The sequence below is a fragment of the Vitis vinifera genome, chromosome 7, assembly GCF_030704535.1.
Source record: "Vitis vinifera cultivar Pinot Noir 40024 chromosome 7, ASM3070453v1".
Taxonomy (NCBI): Eukaryota; Viridiplantae; Streptophyta; class Magnoliopsida; order Vitales; family Vitaceae; genus Vitis; species Vitis vinifera.
In genome coordinates this window covers 28,899,622-28,922,207 of record NC_081811.1, presented here as the reverse complement: position 1 = coordinate 28,922,207, position 22,586 = coordinate 28,899,622, and the positions used below count along the sequence as shown (strand labels likewise).

Below are 22,586 nucleotides of genomic sequence, written 5' to 3'. Positions count from 1 at the left end.
TCACAAAAAACAGAAAGACAAGAAAAATGACAGGCATCAAAGAGAAGAAAGAAAAAGATATTTCCTCAGCTTCAAATGGATAACAATAAAAAGAAAAGAAATGTATATATCATCTCCTATATTTAATGGCCACGCAGTAGCAAGTAATGAAACTAAATTTACAAGCAAAACGAATATAGTTAGTTTGGTCCTCACTCAAAAAGGATTGGGTCCTCCCGTAACTACAATAAGCACACAACAAAAAAGTGAGTTAGAAGGCAACCGAATGAACTTGGATTTTTTTTTTTTTAATATATAAGGTAGAAATAAGAACAAAAACTGAAAGATGGAAGCAGTGGCAGAATCTTTTACGTAAATCCCTCAGCTCCAAAAGAATGTGGATGATCAAGATACCCAAGTGTGGCCAAACGAAACATCTCCTTCAACTGTTATCTTTGATAAGACTAGGAAACGAATAATAAGATGAATAGCCAATGAAGCCCCTCCGAAAACACTTCAGGATCAGATATAAGCGCATCATATCCATGCAAAATCAGGCACGGTGACTTGGACTTTCTTGGGAGATATGTTGTTAATATCAGGATTGACTGACATAGAGGACGGGGACCAGCCCCGCCATCTTCCCATCCCTCCCAGGACGTTTCTTCTTTACCTGCAACAAGAGTGTGTGCAGTTCAAGAACATCAGCCCAAGCAATATATAATTCTTACAAAACTCACTGACTTGCTTATAAACAACCAATTCTCGTCCCCACAATGAGATTTATTTAAAGCTTGGCAGAAGAGAAACCGCCAGACTAAGAAATAAAAAAACACAGTTCGATAAATGATGGGAAGATTAGAAAGAAGATGTATTAGCAGTGTGATGATCATATTCAACTACTTTAGGGAGATGCCATCCTTGCTATCATCTACATATTATAAATTGACATACTAAGGGAACATGCCATCTTTTTCTTTTTCTAATCCCCTCTACTATACTTACATAAAACCAGCCATCAACTTCATAATCGATCTCAACCTCTTCTCCTGCTGTCAAATTTAACTGCAAGAAATAAAACTATAATTAATGAAGATAGATTTGAGTATCAATGAAGACATCAAAGCATGGGAACACCAACTGCCAAAAAGCCTAATCCAACTAACTGTGCATTAGACTCCAGGAGGAGCTCTTTAACAAAACTCCCACCTCCCCCATCCCCTCTGGGGTTATGGTCTATCATACATAAACCTCAGTTCCAATTCTCTATTTAAAAAAGTGTGCTGCGGCACAAATGCATGTAGAAAGGCTTTCCAAAACCAAGAGTCAATTTACCTCATCATCTCCACCAGCAGTGAAGTCATAGAGTGCCGTTCCAAATTGGGGATTTCCAGATGAGACCCGCTCCTCATCTAGGGAGCCAAAACTCTGGGACCCACCGCCAGCTAAGGGGTTCTCAAATGACTCGTATCGTTGCCTAGAAGGTGATGTGTATGGTGGAGGCTCTTCTCTGATCTGAACAGGCTTGAAGGATTAGAACTTAATCTCAGATCATAAGATACAAAACCAAAGTGATAGGATGTCATGAGCACTAACCGGAGAACCTAAACCCTCGTACATGGAGGAAGGACCACCCGTGGATGAATTGCTAAACCTGCTTGCTGCTGGCCTCTCCTGTTACAAACAACTGAATATGTAAACAAGATATTTCTCAAAGCCAACACAGAATATCCCTTCCATGCTTCCTTGACTAAGTTCACAAAACAAATGTAAGCCTTAGCATAAGCTTGGGAACAGTTTGGAAGTAGACTCCCTGTTTTTGTCCGTAAAAATTGTTCCAAATAATTTAAATGCAGGAAATCTGCTTTGAAAATGCAAACTACAAGAAAAAATGGAACACTAAACCAACCCAATAATTAGTCAGCTTCTTCTCTTGTTACAGAAACCAAAATGTGTTCATAGATGATCTATATTCCCAACTTGGTTAGATGTCTGATATTTAAGCTAAACGCCAATCACTAGCAGGTCATATTAATCTTTCTCCCCTTGTTTACTTACACAGGCAAAACCCTTACCCTAGACTTTACAGCACTCACATCTTCCCCATGCCATGCACTGGAAGGCAGCCTTCCAACCATACAAAGAGTCCCCAAGGTTCGGATTTGTAGTAAATCACCCAGGAGCTCCTATATCACCATAGGCCCCCTGGAGCCAATCAAATGGGCCCTTTACTAGGGAAAGCAAAGGGCCTAGTTGAAGCAATGCATTGACTAGTGAGTCAACATCAGTATTGTGCATGAAGATTGAGATAGCGCCAAAAATAAGCAAGACAAGCATACTTCTTTTGTTATAAAAAAATATTTAAAACTAATATCACTTGGATGCAATTCATGCAACTTCAGCCCCCAAGTACCTGTTGACAAAAACCTAAATCAAAGGTCTAAGTTAAATTTTTTAGTGTCCCCAACAATTGAAAGTACCACTTAAAGAAAATAATAAGAAAGAAAAGGAAATATTAGAAAAGTTTATGTTGTATAGAAATTCCATCACAATTAATACAGATGGATACAGTCATGCTAACAATAAACAGGGTGGTATACCAGCTGTGAGAATTGAGAGGGGGTAGCAAATGTAGATTGCAACACTACATCTTGTGCTCCCGTCATAAGGCGAATTATGACTCAAGTGTAAGAATTATAGTTTGATAACTATCCCCAATATTTCAATGTTTTTCATATTCTTAACTAGAAACCAGGTCAATCAATACCCACACTTAGAAAATAACAGACATTAAAATAACCTCGTTGAATTAGTTACATACTGAGGATTGTGAAGTCCCATAGCCAGACGGTCGTGAACTGAACAAAGATGGATAGTTCATTCCACCAAAGTGGGATGATATAGAAGTTTCAACTGATCCCGTTGACTCTGGGGAAGATGTCCCTGATGACCTGGCATCATCTTCCTGCAAGATGAAAGGAGCACATTTAGCAAATAGCTCATTTTCTTCATCAACTAGATAGGAATTAACACGCATGCCCAGTTCAATCCACTATTGTCTCTGATGCCTAGTTGAAAGAATTTTTGAAAAACTTGTACCTCCATTTCCGATGTCTCTAAGAGTGTTTTGGCCCACAAATCATCATAACTAACTGAAGGTCTGGATATGATGTTCTCCTCCTCAACATCTGGAGCGTCAGTTCCAGCACCAGCAAGAAATTCATTGACCTAACATAGAGTAGAGATATGACCTTTTGCTCAAAACATTGATCAATGCATCAAAATTTCAGGTAGAAAGACATTAAAACCATCTTTAGCATATGTATTAATCAAATTTAATAGCTACTAGAGTCCAAAGCATAAAAGCAGACCACAGAAAAGGAAGAGACCATTATAAAAACCATGTAGGAGGCAGTTTGCACATGCCAATGGCCAAGGCTCTAGACATTCAAGCCCATTATTTGATGGTAACGCACTTGGCTAAACCCACAATATCTCACTTCTGTATATTAGGGAGTAAGGGACCAAAAAATATATATATATCCTAGTTCACTTGTTCAGATGGAATGGACAAATTAATTCAAACGGTATGTCTTGTACCAAAAAAATTTATTTAGGGGAAGGGAAAAAGGAGAAAAAGTAAGATCCACCAGAAAGTAAATCCCAAAATATAGCATGACAGAGTTTGGGGATTATCCAGTAAAAAGGTGAAACCGATTTCTGTTCTTTCATAGGTACTAATTCAAAAAGGATCAGGTCCCTTTCTATTTTTGCAGTAGGAGAGCGAAATCAAAAAAAAACTTCGGGGTTGAAGGTGGCACTAGGGAACTTGCCATTTGCATAATTACTGAACTGGTTATGTTACCTCTACCAATGGACACGTTTTGCTCAAGTAAAAAGCAATATGATTGATTTACAGGCAGTGTGGATAATGCTTCCTCCACAGAAAAAGAGAGTTAAGAGAACTTTTGTGTATCCAAAGGGTTAAGAGTAGTAATCACAAATTTATCTCTATTCTCATTTGGAAATACACAAGGCTTGGGTTCCTAAGTCTATTACATTTACAAACATTAAGAATAAGATAAAAGAGTGCTAATCATGAATTTATTTATTTATTCATTATTTATTATTTATCTGTTATGATAGGCAACAAAATTTTTGTTAAGGCAAAAGAACTAAAGACAAGAAATGCCCCAAGAAAAAGAAAAACACAATTGAAAATTAAAGGAGGCACAGTAACAATAAAAATTGCCTGGAGTCCTAGAAGATCCCTGGGGGTCATGAATTTATTCTATACATTTAGAAGAACAAGAATCAAATAACTTCAAAAATCATACCATTTGTTTCAGATTAATTGGTCAGATACCCTAACCTGGACTGAACATCTTATGAGTGGGTGGTAACAGAATACCTTCCTATCATGGAAATGACCAATTAGAACTACTTTATTTAGGTATATACCAATCTCAGTTTCCCCAAATTATAGTTTCAGGTTTTAGTGATTATGACTAGGAACTAAAAGTCCGTTTGCAGTGATTCTAGGAAGCATTTCTAACCTTTCTAACACTTAAAAATTTTTATCTTTCAAGTATTAGAAAGATTAGAAACGCTTTTTAAAATCACTATCAAACACACTCTAAGACCTAGGAAGGGAATGCATAAAAGGTAGAACCCTTGGATGGTTAGCAGTCTCTGGTTCATTCTACAGCATATCCAGTCTATGGTGGTCAGTGGAGGCTTTTTTTTTTTCCTCGTTTGGCATGAAGTTTAGTGAAGCAAATTGCATCTTCATTAAATTGTTCTGCAATTAATTAAGCCCATTGCATCCCAATCATGTCCAGCTAAGAATGTGTTTTCAAGGGCTCTGTTTAAAGTTGATTTTTTGCCTGGGAGCTGTTCAGTAAAAATTTCGCATGGTTTATTAGCATAGGTGGTGGAGATAAATTGCCATTACTTGTGCAAGCATAGTGAGAAGTCAGCTAAATATATTGTCATCCATTTTGGGAAGGCTCCTTGTTTGTAGACTTTGTTGTTATCTTTGTTTGGATTCTCATGAGTGCTTCCCCATTCTGTTAGGGAGTCATTGGGTTGACCAGATAGTTTGTGGGCAAGACTCAAAATAGAATTTTGAGGTTAAACCCTCTATGTTTGGTTTAGTGCATATGAAAAAAGAAGAATTGAAGTAATTATAAAGGTTTAGAGCATTTGGAGTTGGTGCAGATAGATATTTTTATTAAATCCTCTTTGCATGGTTTTGGGATTCACTGGGGGAGAATAGTTAATAGTTCTCATTTTAGATTTCATTGATAGTTTGCATAGGGGTCAGAGAAATGTAGTGCCTATTGCTTGGTCTTTCTAGTTTCTTTGGCATTTGGCACACTTTTTACACTTTGTACTTGGTTGCACCTCCCTTTTTTGCATTTGCCTACAACATAAACATTTATATTTATATATTGGGCTTCAAACTATAAGATCCTACCAATTTTCATGTTTGACAATTACAGAGGGATTTTAGAGAGAGCTAATTAAGGACCCATGAGACAGCTGCATTCTCATAATTAAGAAGTCAAGACAAAATAAGTTAACTATATCCTGTTTTCCAAATTATAATTCAAAAGCAAGAATGCAATTCAAATCTTAACATGAGATAAGACATAACTCTTACTCTATTCATTGCTGGTGCATTTTTACCCCACAGGCCATCATCACCAAGGTTTGCTGCCCAAGCATTTACTAGATCATCATCAAGTGCATCAGGCTCAGCAGAGGCTGGTTTAGATTCATAAACAAGGTCAGAAATTCCTGTAGCGACAGCTGGATCACTCAAACCACTTGTTGCACTTATATTGTGGCGTGTGCGATAAATGTCAATAAGTTTTGCACTGTTAACAAAATGAATTCTATCAGAGAAAAAAAAAAAGCAAACGAACAAAAGCATGTGATTAAAACAAGAAATAATCAAGCAATACAGACTTGAGTTAACAAATGATTTAAGATTGCATTGGAGAACTTTACATGACTAAATCTACACCTATCATTCAATTAAGAATACAATCATCAACAAACAGCCAAAATACAAAAATATGTTCCAAAATATGGTATTCTTGGCGCAGTATTGTATACTGAGAGTTCAAATATGATAAGCTAGTTCTATCTACAACAACAAGAACATTATTCTCTCCAATGGTCAGTAAAGAAATATTGTATCTTGGAAAGGTATAATTTGCCTGTTTACTACTAAAATTTTGTGAAACAAGAGCTAATTGTGCATAGCAGTTAAGTCTCTCCAATTGATTTACACCTGTTGATCTTAGTCCTTGCATCCAAAATTTCCTATCATCTTTGTAATTGCAAGGAGAAAAAAGGGAAATTGCCCTGACATTGCCTCTTTTTATATGGATATTGAATGTTTTAATTGATCTTTTGTCCTTAAAATAAAATACAGGATGTCGTTAGTTCCACATCAACTAGAAAGATAAAATGCACTCCAAAAAGTGTATTTTTTTTTCTTATAGGATGAAAGTGTACCTTATAGGCCCCAAAGGTAGATACTTCGCTCTTGGAACATAACAAAACAGTGAAACAAGATCTAGCAACCTCTCATGGGTTTCATACAGTTTCTTAAGTTCCTCATCTGTCCATTCTTTTTTCATGTTATCATGGTTGCGTATGTCCCTGGATATAATGGGAAATATTTAATAAGGTCCATTAAAGAAATGACACAATTGAATTCAAGTAGAAGACAAATTTTAGCTCTTACTTGATCAGCTCATCCTGTGCTCCATACATTTCATCAAGAACCTTTAACATGGGACTTATCAGAACACCGATTCCTGTACCACTGGCCCCTTGATCTTCCCCATTACTTACATGCACATCTGAAAGTTGGGACTGCACACCACCCTGTGCTAAAGCCTGTAAGAATTCAAAGATTTGTAGCCTAAAAGGCTCACCAGACCTGATTGCCAGGGTCGTAAGAGCTTGAGCAGCAACGATACGAACCTGGAGGGACCATTACAACCAGAAAGAGGAAAAAAAAACTAAGATTACAGGCTATTCTGAAAAAATTTATTGTGATGCTCAACTGAGCATACAAACAGTCAACTTCCAACTTGTATTACTGCAATTTAAAACCCAAAAGACAACAAAATTTTCAAAAGGAATTTCACCAAATTAAGAAGATTTGTCATTAAAGAAACATAGAAAAAAGTTCATTTTAGAGACATTTAACTGTTGTGTATGAGTTGGTGCGATTTATCCTAGAGTATCCCCTTGATCCTATTGACTAAGGCCTGGTAAAGAGTACAGAAACGGTAAAGGAGGTAGATTTCTTTATCAAGAAGTCAAATATTAAAAGAAACACGTTTCACAAAATACCTCAAAACCAGTCCTGAATCTCATCCACTCAATAGCATGAATGCAAAACAACAGAAGAAAAAAAAAAAAAAATTGAAGAGGAGAAAAATAAAAGAGTGAATTCGGTTGACTCAATAGCATTAATGCAGCCAAAAAAAAAAAAAATACAACGACAAACAAACAAAGTGAAGAACTTCCACATGACCCAGACAACTTTTCTGTGTACTGCAAGCCTCTTTTCTACTAGTCATGGACTTCTGCACAAATTTCAACATGGTGCAAGGTGATTCTATTACTACAGCAACAATGTATTGCCACCTTTCCAAGGAACAGATTTGGAAATTTTAATTCCATTACCATCATTAATAGAAGTAGTATAGGGCAAGAGGGGCAGGCAGAGACTAAGTGCAGATTTTCTTTTTCTTTTTTTCTTGTTAATTGGCTATATATGGTTATATTAAATCATTTTTGGTACAATATACCTATTAAACAAAAAGTCCAAAATGTTTATGAAAAAACCATATGTAAAAATTAGGAAAGAAAACCCAAAGAACAAATAAGTGAAGCACACTCCATTCATGTTCAGCTAATGATGAACCCCAGTCATTGTACGTGGGCACTATACTAATCAGCTAACTGGCACATGACACTTACTATTTTGAAGACTACTAGCTATCATGACTGGTAATGGACTGACAGTATAAAAACAGTTTCTGCCCCAACTGTGATATTGAGCCAGTCCAATGCCAGTAGGGCCAGGCAGGATAAATGTCATGCTTAACCTACCCCTTACTCTCTAATACAAGCAATAGACATGTAACCTCTCAAGTGAGCAACCAGATGGAAACTTATACCTCCCAGCTGCCACTGAAAGCACACCTTTGGAGTCGAGTCATTGCACTAGCCAGAGTAGGGTTACGAGAACTTGCTGCAGCAACCATTTTATCTGCATCTAACATCATCAATGCAGTACCAGGAGGAGTTGCAGACTCCCAAGCATATTCAGAAGCAGCATAATTGGCATTTTCACCAAGGAACCATACCTGCATGTGCATTAATCCAGATTTAAAAATAAAAAATCAAATTTATAGTATTTTCTTGGATGAGCAGTAACTGAAGGACAAAGAAAGATTCTACATCAACTTAGATGCTTACAGCTGCCTGGACTAATCTCTGTAATGCCAAAGCTGACTTTGGATCAGATGCTGATACCCTATCAATTGATGTAAGTCCTAACATTGAACCAGGTTGTGGTGGTGGTAGATCAAGAACTATTGTGACTGCTTCCAGAGCTGTGTGTTTCCCATCAGGACCAGCTCCGACAAGGCACGTCTGAAATGGAATTGTCAATAAATACTTGAAAGATCTCATCAATAAAAGCAAATGGCAAAGACAACAAACCTTAAATATAAAGACGGCAAGAAGAAACTGAAAAAGCAACATTATAACCGAAAAGGCATTGCTATAAAAATCAGAAATAACTACTGACAACTAACAAAATATCAAGATTCTTTATACTTTAGGAAAACCAATTCCAAAAGTCAGATCCAAACCCATGAAAAATTATTCTCTGGTGGGCCTCAAGTTATGGATGTAATCTCCCGCAATGCAAAAGATTACATACATTCAACAGAATTTATCAATTCCTTTTTCTTTTTCTTTTTTTCGATAGGTAAATTTTTGTCCCTATTGGGACTTGAACCTATAACCACCCACAAACCCCCCAACCCTTGTACCACTTGAGCCAGGTCCATTCAACAACATATATTTTCTCACCACTCCAAACTAGAAGAAAAAGGTGCAGCTATCATTAATCCACATTCAGATGAAGGCACAAGTAGATGAGCGCAGGGAGTATATGAACCCATTCTTAATTTGCATGGTTATGAAACAATATGGCAGCTATGGCTTTAAGACAAGGACATGGTTCCCCAGTGTCAACAGACACAGGGGTATCTGGCAGCAAATTTCAGAGTAATCAAAACCTGGGGGCATGAATGTGCACACATACACACACACACAAAAATTATAAAATTTCCATTTTTTACTTGTTAATTTTAAACAAAATCTTAAAATTTATTCATTAGGCAAGGATTATTTTATCAACATTAACACAAAGTAAGGGAATAAGTATGAATTTAATCGGAGGTCATTGATACATGGTGCAGAACCTGGGGTACTTAAAAAATGATTATTTAGTAAAAGCAAATATATTGTTTTTTATATTTACAACAAAAAAAGGGCATCTCATCGTGCTCTGTTAGGCCGTGCATCTCCCACCTTATAATATAGTTTTTGTATTAAAATTAGAAGCTTTTGAGTCAACCACATGATAACATCAAATACAACCTCAACTACAATACCTGTTCCAAGAAATCTCTATTCTATTCATCTTCCACTAAACTGCTTGTACTTCTTCTAAGTGTGTCAAAGTTACTCAAATGGCTTGCCTACCATTCTTAGGGTGAGACAGATTGCAAAGGATGATGGATCGGCCAAGAGAAATCAATATCAAAGTAACATTTATCCTGAGTAAACTTTGTCTGGATATTCATAAGCAATGATAAGACATAAGGTTCCAATAAGAGATCTGTGGGAAATCTGAAGTTAGCCCCATCTTAGTTAAACCACAGGAGGGTAAAGGTAGGAATAGGATGACGAATAGTTCAAAGGTTGACTTAAAAGTTAATGAGAATAAAGCAAGGAAGCTTAAAGGCTTTGCAGAAAAATGTTGATGAGAAAATGAGTATGCAACTAACCGATTACAGATGCAAGGGTGGAAGATAAATTTTTCTGAAAGAATCCTCAAATAAAATTTCAGAGACTTGGTGCTCACTGGAAAAGGGAAGAGTTTAACAGATGTCATCTCAATGGCAGGGATATATAAAGACCACAAAATCTTTTTTTGCCTCAAATACCTATTCCAATGGCATTGGCAACTTGCCACCTGCTTGACAGGAGATTGATGGTAAAAGGCAAAAATCTTTTTGAATTAAGGGGCTCAAAGCCATCAGCAACACAAAAAGTTTGCTTTCCTGCATGAACAATTTTGGGCACAAATTTGAAATACTGATAACTTCATTAGCAGGAAGAGGACATTAATGGGAAAAATACAAAGAACTGATGGATCAATTGCCCTATCAATGCATAATTCCACAACTATGACGGAATGATCTCCCTAGCCAACTTGAATGTGTTCTGTTACGCACAGAATGAAATGGATGTGGTCAAGTAGATAAACAACACAATCATACTCACATTGAGGGCTGAATCTCCCCTCATTTTATGGTGCACTCGAAAAAATAAATTGGTGGAATCTTTTTGGTAAGGAGCTGTAGGTTCAAAAATATAAAAGGACCAATTTCAAATCTCCTCAGGTTGTTAGAAAGTTTTAACATACACATTTGTGCATCCAAACACATTTGCTGTCCTTCACATGTTATCATCTCTCCCCACTTTGTTACCTAAGCATATTGTGAAACTGCAAGAAACTATATCCTGGAAGCTATATAGTTCCAACAACAAAACCTATCAATTTGTTACCTAAGCACATTGTGAAGCTGCAAGAAACTATATCCTGGAAGCTATATAATTCTAATAACAAAACCTATCAAAAATAAAAATAAAAACATTTAACAACAAAGATTTACAATAAATAATAACGAATTATTATAGCTTAGGAGTTAGCCTGGACCTACTTTCCATAGTAGTTGTAATACATCAGCATCAATCTTCCCAGGAACTTTAGTAGCAAAAATTCTTGCAATTTCAAGGAGAGTCACAGCCATATCTGGAGTTGCCTAATAAGCCAACAAGGAAAAAGAAAATAAAATATTGATTAAGTACACAAACCAGGTATATACACAGTACAAAAGGAAGCAAAAACCATTTTATATGGTATGAATGAAAGGAAAAACTTGTCAATAAAGTAAAAAAAAAACATGGCATAGGGCATAAGCATATGTGAAATGCCATAAAAATAAGGTATAGAATTAAGGACATGGCACAATACATGTGTAATGGAGGAGGAAAAAGTCGAAAAGATATATATAGTGCATAAAAGTACAACTACAAATCCATAAAGAAAAGTACAATCTCAAGAATACAAAATCATTGATGATGCAACAAATGAATTGACTATAATGAGTGTCCTAAAATTAAAAGAACGAATAAGAAATGTATAACCAATGAAAAAGTGTTTTCTTCCCATATGTTTCACTTTAGTAGTTTTTCTGCTTGTCTGGTGAATCTTTTTGTTTATATGTCTTTGTCATGATATTTTGCTAAAGCCCAAGGTGATCCGGTCCAAGCTTAGAAGGCAAGGGATCAGAGGTCCCACTTCATCTTTTGTAATGGGTAATATTCCTGAGATGAAGTGGACAATGTCCATGGTCGATGCTGCATGCAGTGAAACACCCCCACCACTTGATTTTTCTTCTTTCACGGTCTTCCCTTATTTCAATCAATGGACTAGCAAATACGGTATTACAGTTTTAATTTGAAGCAGATTTATGTTATATAACATGTGACTACATCCATGAAATTCTCACTTTGTATATAATGCGAAGTTGCAGCTTCTTAAAAAGTATCAATGGAGTAGCTAAATTTAACTTCTTTTTTTTTCCCTTTTTATTTTCAGAAACAACTAAAATGGTCTCTTCTTAAGCCAGACTGGATTGCTTCTTTTTCAGGCATTAACCCATCGTCTATCAATCACACAGGAGGAACATTCACATTTGAAATTGGGAACGTACAAATTTTGTACATGGCTGATACTAAACTGATGAAGGAAACAAATTAATTAATGTTATTAACCTGAAAAGTAAAAGGTCATTTCAGGAAATAAATATCTGACTTATGAAAAAATGCATGTATTTTAAAATATTTTTAAATAGATGAAGAAAAAATTGATTTACAAAAGTTGGGGTTCTTTTTCTATATTTTTTCATATTAGTAATCAAAACCCACTTTTCCCTAAATCAAAAGCAAACAATTGGATGGACAATAATAGGAATCAGTGAAACAAGTAACAGAAGAACAAAATGGTCAAATTATGTTTCATAATAGAAATTTAGATGCTAGAAGCGCAGCTTCAACACAAACAGAACCTATTCCTCAATGTTGTTACCTTGAAACGAGCATGCAATGTGAGCAAGACATCATTCAATAGTGCTGCTGGCCAAGCTGGATCAGAAAGCTCTGATGCAATAATGGACTTTAGTTCGTCAAGTGATTCATGTGGACTTTGCATCCAGATCAAAGCCTTAATTACCATTGCTCGAACAAAAACACATTCACATGCCACAGTTGTCCGCACCACTTCCATTAATGAAGCTAATAAGCTCGCAACTGTATCTTTGCCACCTGCTCCATTAGACATAGAAGTAGTTCTTCGGACTCCTGTGTAAAAAAAGAAAAACAAAAAAAAAAAGATGGAATGAGATGAGTTATGACTCACCAAATAGACTAAAGAATCACACCATAAGAATATATGCCAACGGCAATATTACCATCCAATTAGTACAAAGAATACAGAGTCCATTTTAGTTATAGAAAGGCAGTCAAGGAGGGGAAGATGGATTTGGATTGATGGAAACATTCCAGTGAATAGGCGTACTAGTACTATAAGAAACTACACGAAGGATATGATCTAGCTTTTATACAAACCGGCTGGTACTGAATTCAGAAACAAGACAAGTTTTAAGCCTTGTTGGAATATGCAACAAAAGCTCTTTTTTCCCCCTTTTCCCCCTTTGACGTTTAGAGATCTCCTCATTTAGGGGGATTCTTTGGTGGTCATCTCCTCATTGACTTGCAGGACGAGAATCCCCAGCACTAAAATCAAGAGAATCTTATTTATCTATAGAGGCATGGAGGATTCTTTCAGTAGGAAAACTAGGTCAACCAGCCAGGCAGCCACTAGATGTTCCAATAGGGAAGATAGGTACTTGGATGTCTTCACAAGGAATGCTTGACCCCCTCGAATCAAGAAGGCGACTTCATTAGGCTTGCCTCACAATTTTTTTTATTGCACAATACTGTTCTTACACATGATCCTCAGGTCAAGCCACTAACAATAAAAGGAGAGAATCTATTGACTCCATAAACCGAGCCACTAACAATAAAAAAATTTAAAAAAAAAAATTAGAGAGAAAGAGATAAGCCATTGACCACACACCCTGCACATCCAACTGCTACTCAAAATTCACTCTGCTTATTAAGTGATTCACGATCAACAAAACCTAATCATGATTTTAGGTTTCTTTTACAGAATGGAACAGATATGCCAACTGTTTTAAGGAAAACTGACCCTAGGCTGATGAAATGGGACTATTTATCACATTTGGATTTTGAGGCTCCTCTACAATCTCAAAGCCTAACTGATCAGTGACGTTCTCAACTTCAGCAAAAGTCGCATACTTCATTCGTACCCACAATGTAACATGAGGGTAAAAAAGTTATTAACTAGACAAGTAAGTTAAAGATAACTAATTATTTCATAGATTTGAAAACTATAAGCCACACTCACATCAAGTACTATGGACAATCAAGTTTTTTCCAGAAGCTAACCCAACTACTTCAAATATTAAACCATTATTGAAGTAAATGAAACACCAGATTAAATGATTCATAAATAAAACTTATCACCTTAAACATAATCAATAAATCTCAAGATGAATACATAAAGAGTGCTATGCAAGAGATGAACTAGTGAACATAAAAGAAGTAAAAACCTTCAGAATGTGAGTTTTCATAGCCATCTGTATCGAGTGAATCAGCAGTCTCTGAGAATGTGTTGACATGAGCTCCTTCATCAATGTCTTGTATGCCTAAGGCAAATGCTGCAGCCCGACTTTTCCCCATCTCTTGCACAACTCGTGCTGCTGAATGAAGTACCGGCCTAGAGAAATTTCGGAAAGAACTCTCCAACCTGAAGCATAGGTAGGGAAAAACAGAAAAAACAAAAAGCGCACACAAAAAAAAAAAACCCATTAAACTAAAAGGAAGACTCCAGCTTACAAAAGTTACAGTAACTAATTTTTAGCTGAAGTTGGCAAAATTCAAGTGCACTTCCTACCTTCAAAATCCATATATAAAAATAATCTCATAAGCATAAATGTTTTTGTCAAGAACATAGAGAAAAAACAGAAATGCTTTTGAACCTTCTCATTACAAGTTTGATCAGGGGTTGTGGTCGCCTTGTCTTTTGAGATTTATCTTTCGTTGCCTTTGGAGGAAGCCCATCTTTTGACCCAGTATTGGATTCTTTCGATGATATAGATGGTGCCTCTGGCAACTTGAGAATCTCTCTGGTTAAACGGTACCACCCAGCAGCTCGTTCTTCAGTCCTGTAGTGAATAGATTTAAGAGAAATTGACCAGTTAAATATTATGGGAACAGATGTGAAACAGAATGATAACTTTCAAATGCCATAAATTCATAAATTTAAGAAAGAGAATTGAAGATGACACAAATTAGTACCGCTCTGCGTTATCAAATTTTCCCAATACACATAAGATTGCCTCAAAACAGACTCTTTCACTAGGATCAAGGAGAAGTTGATAGAGCACCGAGTTGAACTGAGATCTAATGTCAGGTCTTTCTGTCCACACAACAATACCAAGATACCAACCATCCTATAAATTTCAAAGGAATGAAATAAAAATTTTAAAATTTCAAAAAATATAAATAAAATCAAACGCACTCACCATCTAGTGCCCGAGCTCTAGATATTGTATAGCACAACCGGGCAAGTGCAACTCTAGCAAGAACATCATGCAAATGGAGAACATCTTGCAAAGCCCCTGACTCATAAAACACCCAAGCAACTTGAGGACATCAGCCAGAAATGACGTAAAGGAATATAATTTAAAGCACATGAATAAGTATCACATCACTTAATATCCACCTCAGTGAAGAAAGTAACCAGGATAGATAAATGGACTGGAGAGTTATACTCAAAAAGATCCGAATCAAGTTTCATGTACTGAATTTAATTGCTTCACCCTTTCATTAAATGAAAGATATTTGAACAGAAGAATTGTGCCCAATGTTGTCCTTTCCAAACTCAAAACTGGTTGAGTTGTAAGAGCTATCATTTAACCTATGTTAAGAGTTAAAATAATCATTTCATAAGAGCTTGAATTTGCAAAAATGTCAAAGAACCTAAATAGCTAAAGATTTTGAATTCTACAAGTGACCGGTAACATTGACTTAAATAGAGGAAGAGATTCTGGTATACAGAGAGGCCTCACTATTTAAGCATAATGGGCAATCTATTTTAGCATGTACTTTAGAATAATGTTTCATCTGCTTTAGCTACACATACAAGGCTCCAAATGCTAGACAAGACAAAAGAAGAGTGACATACTTCTTCTCTGCATCCATGCAACTAAAAAGGCAGATAACATGCATGCTTGGACAGAAAGAGAGCCATCCTATTTTAAAATTTCTGCCATTCATATGGGTCAAACAAAATCAAAATCCAAAAACTTCAAATTTCCATGAAGCACAGACAGAAGACGTTATATAGGCTGTTATAATGGAGGTCTATTAATTCAGAAAAAGTCAGAGCCTGTCTAGCAGCATAAATGAAATGGTTTTCTTCAAAAATGTCCTCTTTCAAAAAATGAAAACAATGAGCATCTTAAAAAATTTGTCATTTTTGGATAACTTTCTTTATCGATGCTCACATTTTTAAACAAACACAATATGTTAACATATTTCTAAAATGACCTATTACCAGTAGATGTTTCTTAAAACAGTTTTTGAAAGCATGCTATCCAACATGTTAACTATGTCATTTTTTCATTATTAATTAAAAATAAAAAATAAAAAATAGGCAGGTTGTGAAAGGTATTTCAGAAGTCTATTTTTCATGCATGTATTAGTAGGTAACCTTCCAGCAGCTTTGAAAGTGAAAGGCACTGTATTTTTTTATGATAAAAAACTAATTATGGAGGAAAACAAATGCATGTGCTCATGCACACACACATCATGCTTCAGTAACTATGAATAAGCACAAACAGGATTCTATAACCATATGATCTCCTCTACTGCAGCTAACAGATAACAGCCAATTCATAATAACAACAGCAATAATAATAATGAAAATAATAGTAAAAATAATAATTAGCAATGCTCCTCAGGTGCAACATAAAATTTTAATTGGCCAAAATTAATCATGAAAATAAAGAATATGAAGAATACCTCCATGTTGTACAAGCTTCCCTGCAAAAAGAAAAAAACGAAGTGTCAGATACATGAAAAGAAAAAGAAAAGAGAAGAGAAGGAAAAACGCTGTAGTTTAGTTCTATGAATACATCTTAATGTATATATATTTGTATATAGATTTGCAAGTGTGTATGTTTCACAAAGATAAAAGCACTACGAGCAGGGAGAGACAAATGTTCATGTTACTAATGTCACCTTAATAAGCTTCCTCCAGTGCAGGCAGGAATCAACCAAAGACAACTGTTTGAAATGAGTTCTAGTCTTGTTAACTAGACCATTGATGCCAATCACATTGAGCTTTGTAGAGCCCACATTTAGGAGTTTTATCTAAACAAACTATAGGGTTTAAATGTTGATTTGAGTGTATCGGAGCTCTTCCCCAAATAGGGTTTTAAAGCTCCACGAGGGCGGTATTGGCATCCACTATATGAATTGGTTTATAGCAACTTCTGAGTCAGATTCAGTTAGGCTGTTGGTAATGTTTCTTTCCTAGGAAAAATAGAGGCTCATTTTAATAGATCTCACTTTTCACCCCACTTTCAAAGGTAAGAAGCCCTTCAGTCCTGACTCAAGTGGCAAACGATTAGGCTGGGATGTGGAAGTTCCAAGTTCAAGTTCGAGCAAGGGACCGAGAGAGAGAGAGAGAGAGAGAGAGAGAGAGAGAGACTCCACCAACCTTCTTAACAAGTGCTGAATAAAAGAAATTCCTCTCCCGCAGTTGTGGGGAAAATGGAGAGAAGCTCATACAACAAGCTAGGAACGTGATAAATATATATCATGTCTACCAACTTGTCCACATTGATCTCCTAACAATTGTGCTAATTATTTGTATGAATATAATGCTTGTAGAGACCATGCAGAGGTGTGCATATCACACATTCTGTGCATGCAAACATAATGGGATGTCAAGAGTGAAAATGTGAAATTAATTAAATCACCTAAGGCCATTGCAACTGCATAAGGGTCTTTTGTAGCTAATTCGGAGAGAATTTCCAAAGCATGCCTTACAGCAACAGGATCAGCAAAAGAAACCCTGAGGTTGTGAATGAATTCATGTTAAAATTGGCCATTTGAAAATATAGCATAAGAGCAATATCTAAATATCACAGCTGGATACAGTAGGACAGAAGAATTGAAGCAATTAATGCCAATAGCAGAAAAAGGATGATAAAACAAAATCTGCAAGCATAAAGACCTGAATAAATCAGAGCTGCCCAACTGAGAATTTAAAATACCAGGAGATGGATTCCTAACTACCAAAAATATCGGATACAAAATCTTAGAAGATTTCTGGAGGGTTCTTTATTGATTTATTTCTGGTGAATCAAGAGCCATTGCTAGAACTACCAATTACCCTTTTTTTTTTTTGATCAGATACCAATTACCATTCTCCATGAGCCATCAACAACATGAAGCCCAAATACAATAGCCGTTAAATCTACACAAGAAACTAGAAAGAAAACAATGCTCTCTAGATGCACGCGCTCACACACAACAAAATAAAAGAATAAAAAATAAAAAACATCAAAAGTAGAGTTGAAGGATTGGTTCCCATAAAACAAGTACAATAGTTGCTCCCTTAAAAATATACACAAGCAACTAGAAACAAAGCAAAGCTCTCTCCATACAGACACACACAGCAAAAACAAAACAAAACAAAATAAATAAATAAATAAAAGAAGAAGAAAAAAAAAATAGAGTTGAAGGATTAGTTCCCTTCCCTGACAAATTCAACAAGGGAGATGGCTCCTCTCTTGGCCAGCCTATGCTTCATGATTTGCCAATTTTAGCTTCCAAGAAATGAGCAGCCCAACATTCTAACGAGATTCAAAATCATTCAGATCCAGTTGTCAGATCTCCATGACCCTCTTCACCCATTTGCCACCCAAGAAAGAACTGTTGTCAAATCTCCCTCCATTATACCATTAAAGGCACAAAACTCGCCTGTCATTTTAAGATCCATTAGTAATACCAGTATCGCTACTTCCATGGCTAGCTCAAAGTGGCCTTGGAGAAATTTGAATGATTTCAACTCTAAATTCTTATACAAGGTCGCCAAATCCCATCTAACCGAGGTTATCCAAGGAGCAAACATCAAATTGGAGCTAAGGGATACCAACAGACAGAAAGGCCCCTGTTCAGGTATCCCAAAAATGTATTTCACTCTTCCATATGCTACCTTGCTTCAAGTAAATAAAGCTGAAGAACTCCTCTCCTCTTTCAAATTCCAACCATTTAATCTCCAAATAAAAGGAGGATTCCAGTGGCCAGTGCAGCCCTTCTCACACCAATAATCAGCTTCCCAAGCTCTCATGTTAATTTCTAGGTCAAATAGGATGAAAATTAGGACTCCAAATTCAACCCCCACTTCACACCCCAAGCCAAAGGCCCAACACCTAATCCTCTGCCCATCCTCCACTGAGCAGGAAATGAAGCCCAAAAAACCTTTGCAACCCTTCTTAACAAGTTTCCACACAATCCAATCCATGATATTTCTTTCACCAAATATCGACCCCCTTCCACCTCCCAAAATTATCTACCACTACTTTCCTCCAAAATCAATCTCCTTCCACTGAGAACCTCCAAAACCACTTATACAATGAGCTCAATTTTAAACTGCCAAGTTCATTTAACTCAAAACCACACCCAACCCACAAACCCCCCTCCTCCTTCCTTCTCTTCTCAGCCATGTAGTTTACCTCCCTCATCTCCATCCTGCTAAAAATCCCTCTGTAGCTACTTTAACCTCAAAAAAATTGATGTCACCCATCACAAAGGTAGACATAAAGTATGCTGGCAAGCTCGAGAGGGTGCTCTAGATGTGTGTAAGTCCATCTCCTTTGGACAAATATTGCTTCATCCACAATCTAACTGTTTCTCACGCTTCTCAACTACCAGATCACACGCTGCTCTCAAATTAAAAGGAGTACCCAGGGCAATCCAAGTAGAAAGATAACATGTTAATCATGCCTCTACTTCCACCACCTCACTCTAGGAATAATCTATGTTTGACACATTAACCATAAGTTCCAGAAATGAACTTCTAAGCAAACAAAGCGCCCATCAAGTTTCAATTAAAATATGATTAAATAGGAGAAAAACAATTTTAAATTTCAACAAATGGCAGACCAATGCGTCTGATAACAATGTCTCCTAACCAATATGTCTTTTTTTATAAAACAATCATATTTATTATATTATATGGAAGAAAGATATACAAAGAAAGATGAGAGATTCTTTAGAAAAAGAAATATAAGTAAGAAAACATGAAAAGAGATTCCCATAAAAATAATACTCCCATCTATCCCAAAACCACATGCCTTTTCTCTAGAATCACCTAGGTCTTGTTTTATAATTGTTTTCTCTCCTCCAAAACCAAAAAAAAAAACAAGATAACACGTTTGGTAATCAAGAAACAAAAAACAGTTTTCTATTCTTAAAAACAAAAAGAAGAGTGTTTTCAGGGGACATCTTTTGATTGTTTTTAGTTGTTTTCGCTTGTTTTTTAAAGACTATTTTAAAAATAATTATACAAATATAAAAAATAATTAAAAATAAAGAACTACATATAAAAATTATTTTTAAAACATATTTAAAAACATAAAAAATAAGTTAAGAACATTTTAAATTCTTAAACAAAATTTTATTCTACAAAACATCAAAGAATAGTTTTAAAAAATTATTCTCAAGAACTATTTTCAGAACTGCTTTCGAAAACCCTTCCCAAACAAAGCCTTATTAACATTCTTATTAGAGTATCTAAACTAATAGGAGAATAAAACAACCTAACATTCTAAAGAGAGATGCAATTAGTGCATCTAATGAAACTATTGCCATGATCCTCTCATCCCCAAGAAACAAATGTCATTGGGTATCCCTCAACCATAAGACTAGATACTATTAACTTTTTGTTAAGATCTTTGATTCAAGACCAAAACCCACTTCCTCTGAGAAAGCTCAAGTAATCCCACTCAAGCGAACCATTAAGGCTATTTTTCCTCATTTATCAAAATTAAGCTTCAAGGAAACTTCAAGTGGAGTGCACCACACCCTATTCTCTATCACTCTCTTATTTTGGAGGCTCACCGATCTTCAGTCCATCTAAGTGATGCTCAAAGGGCCTCCAAAAAGTTGAGAGAAAACAAAACATTCTCATAGTTCCACCATTGATCTCCTCCTATCCTCAAATATCACAATATCATAGTTTTAAAAGGCGCACCCTCGGAGTAAGGCAACAAGATGCAATGCTACCTACACCTCACCTAAGGTCAAGCACAACCCCTTTAAAGAGGCATAGCCTAGGGGCAAAAGGGGCACGCCTTGAACCAAGAGCAAGGCTTTCCACAAGTGTGCATCTGCCATTTTTATCTTTCATTTTTTCTCCTCATAGCCAAAATGATGATGTTTTTACCCTTTTTTCCCCCCAAAAGCCAATATCAAAATGTGTCATTTTGGAGTTAAGAGATAAAAGAAACACAACCCAAATCAGGTTTTAACGCTAATAAGAAAAGAAAAAGAAGAGAAGAGTGTGGCGTATGACGTAACTAGTGGTTGTTACAATGATTAGATTCCTCTATTGCATAGGGCATTCATGACCCACCACTGATATTTTAGGATTTATATTCATATTTTTTAGATTTTATTTATTTATTTATTTTATCGGAAACAAAAATGTATTAGAAATGGATAAAGCGAGCATGAGGAGGATGAGGAATCCTCCCCAGATTTACAAAAGCTAAATAAAAAAATAAAATAAAAAGATTGGCCTCTTGGATATACTTAAGACCTATGCATCTATGTAGAACCATAAGAGACAAATTAGTACAAAACCTCTCAATTGAATAACTTTTGTACATCTTAGCATCCATGAGGAATACCAACATCTCAATCAAATAGGATTGGAACAATACTCCTTTCCTCATCATGCAAACCCTTATGACCTACATGTCAAATGTCAATTGAGCTGAACAACAATGAGAGGGATGTCCTTGAATGTCGTGGTACAATAGGGCCATAAAGATGAATAGAAATGACTTAGATCCCTAATTGTCTCTGGAATCCTCCACTTGTCCTCGAAAATTCTAACATTTTTTTTTTCCATCTATTCAAACCATATCAACGAAAGAAAAGTGATCTATCATAAGGCTCTGCCTTTGATCAAGCTTCTAAAACCCCTATACAAGATGGTCATCAAATCACATATGCTCTTAATAGGAACCCAATCCAAATTGGCTTAATCAAAATGGCATTCGCCATAGGACCCAAAGTCACCATGCAATGAAAAAAAATATGGTCAACCGTTTTTCCACTCCTTGAGCACAAAATGTCTCATTCAGGGCTGAGGGCTTTGTAAGGTCCTCTTAATTGTAACATCTCCTTAGTGTTTATCTTCTTATGTGTCACCATCCAAGCAAAAGTTTTTACCTTAGATGACACTTTAGATTTCCATAGAAATTCAGCTATAGAGAAAGGAACTACGTCTATAGGATTGGACCAAGATAGGAAAAACGAATTTACCAAAAATAAGCTTGAGAAAGATAATAACCAAGTTATTGTGTTTGGAATGGATGGGGGCAAGTGTACACTGATAAGAGAGAATATTAGTCTTTCAAGATCCTCCGTCTCCAAGTCATTGAGGTTACAGTAAAAATTTTGGTTCCAAAAAAAAGGAAAAGAGAAGCCAAGGATAGTTGAGATAGGAAGATAAATAACTGTGGCAACTTTGGAACATCTAGTAAACTGAGAGCACGATAGTTGATCGCCCCACCACAAATTTTCCCAAAAACAAATTCTTGCCCCATTACCTACCACAAAATGAGTAAATATGGAAAAATCCTAAAAAACCATATCAACCCCAATGTAGCTTGAATAGCCCCTCCTAGAAAGCCCTCTCTCTAGATTACTACCAAATCCCCAAAAGAAAACTAATGTGACAAAGATGTCATAGGAACTACCCATGCAAGCCCCACCATAGAAAAAATTTATACTATAACTCCTAAACAAAAGACAACGGAGGA

The 22,586-nt window shown here is 36.0% G+C and overlaps 1 protein-coding gene across 6 annotated transcripts in view; it reads right to left on the bottom strand.

Annotated features, from left to right (window-relative positions):
- Nucleotides 1–41: 41 nt before the first annotated feature.
- The window catches only part of LOC100266278 (uncharacterized), a 41,278-nt gene continuing 18,733 nt past the window's right edge, over nt 42–22,586 (bottom strand). For 3 of the 6 annotated variants that reach the window (XM_010654598.3, XM_010654600.3, XM_059738720.1), the window contains 19 exons: nt 17,508–17,602; nt 16,546–16,566; nt 15,045–15,140; nt 14,818–14,938; nt 14,499–14,684; nt 14,070–14,266; nt 12,464–12,735; nt 11,034–11,135; nt 8,491–8,667; nt 8,190–8,378; nt 6,740–6,981; nt 6,508–6,654; nt 5,645–5,861; nt 3,079–3,207; nt 2,801–2,944; nt 1,576–1,653; nt 1,315–1,494; nt 985–1,044; nt 42–652 (listed from right to left, as the gene is read on the bottom strand). In XM_010654598.3, coding sequence (XP_010652900.1) covers nt 578–652; nt 985–1,044; nt 1,315–1,494; nt 1,576–1,653; nt 2,801–2,944; nt 3,079–3,207; nt 5,645–5,861; nt 6,508–6,654; nt 6,740–6,981; nt 8,190–8,378; nt 8,491–8,667; nt 11,034–11,135; nt 12,464–12,735; nt 14,070–14,266; nt 14,499–14,684; nt 14,818–14,938; nt 15,045–15,140; nt 16,546–16,566; nt 17,508–17,602 — 2,728 coding nt within the window. In that variant the 3' untranslated portion in view covers nt 42–577. The remainder of the gene's footprint in view (nt 653–984; nt 1,045–1,314; nt 1,495–1,575; nt 1,654–2,800; nt 2,945–3,078; nt 3,208–5,644; nt 5,862–6,507; nt 6,655–6,739; nt 6,982–8,189; nt 8,379–8,490; nt 8,668–11,033; nt 11,136–12,463; nt 12,736–14,069; nt 14,267–14,498; nt 14,685–14,817; nt 14,939–15,044; nt 15,141–16,545; nt 16,567–17,507; nt 17,603–22,586) is intronic. The other 3 variants (XR_002030444.2, XR_009466268.1, XM_010654601.2) reach the window with 3 other exon arrangements.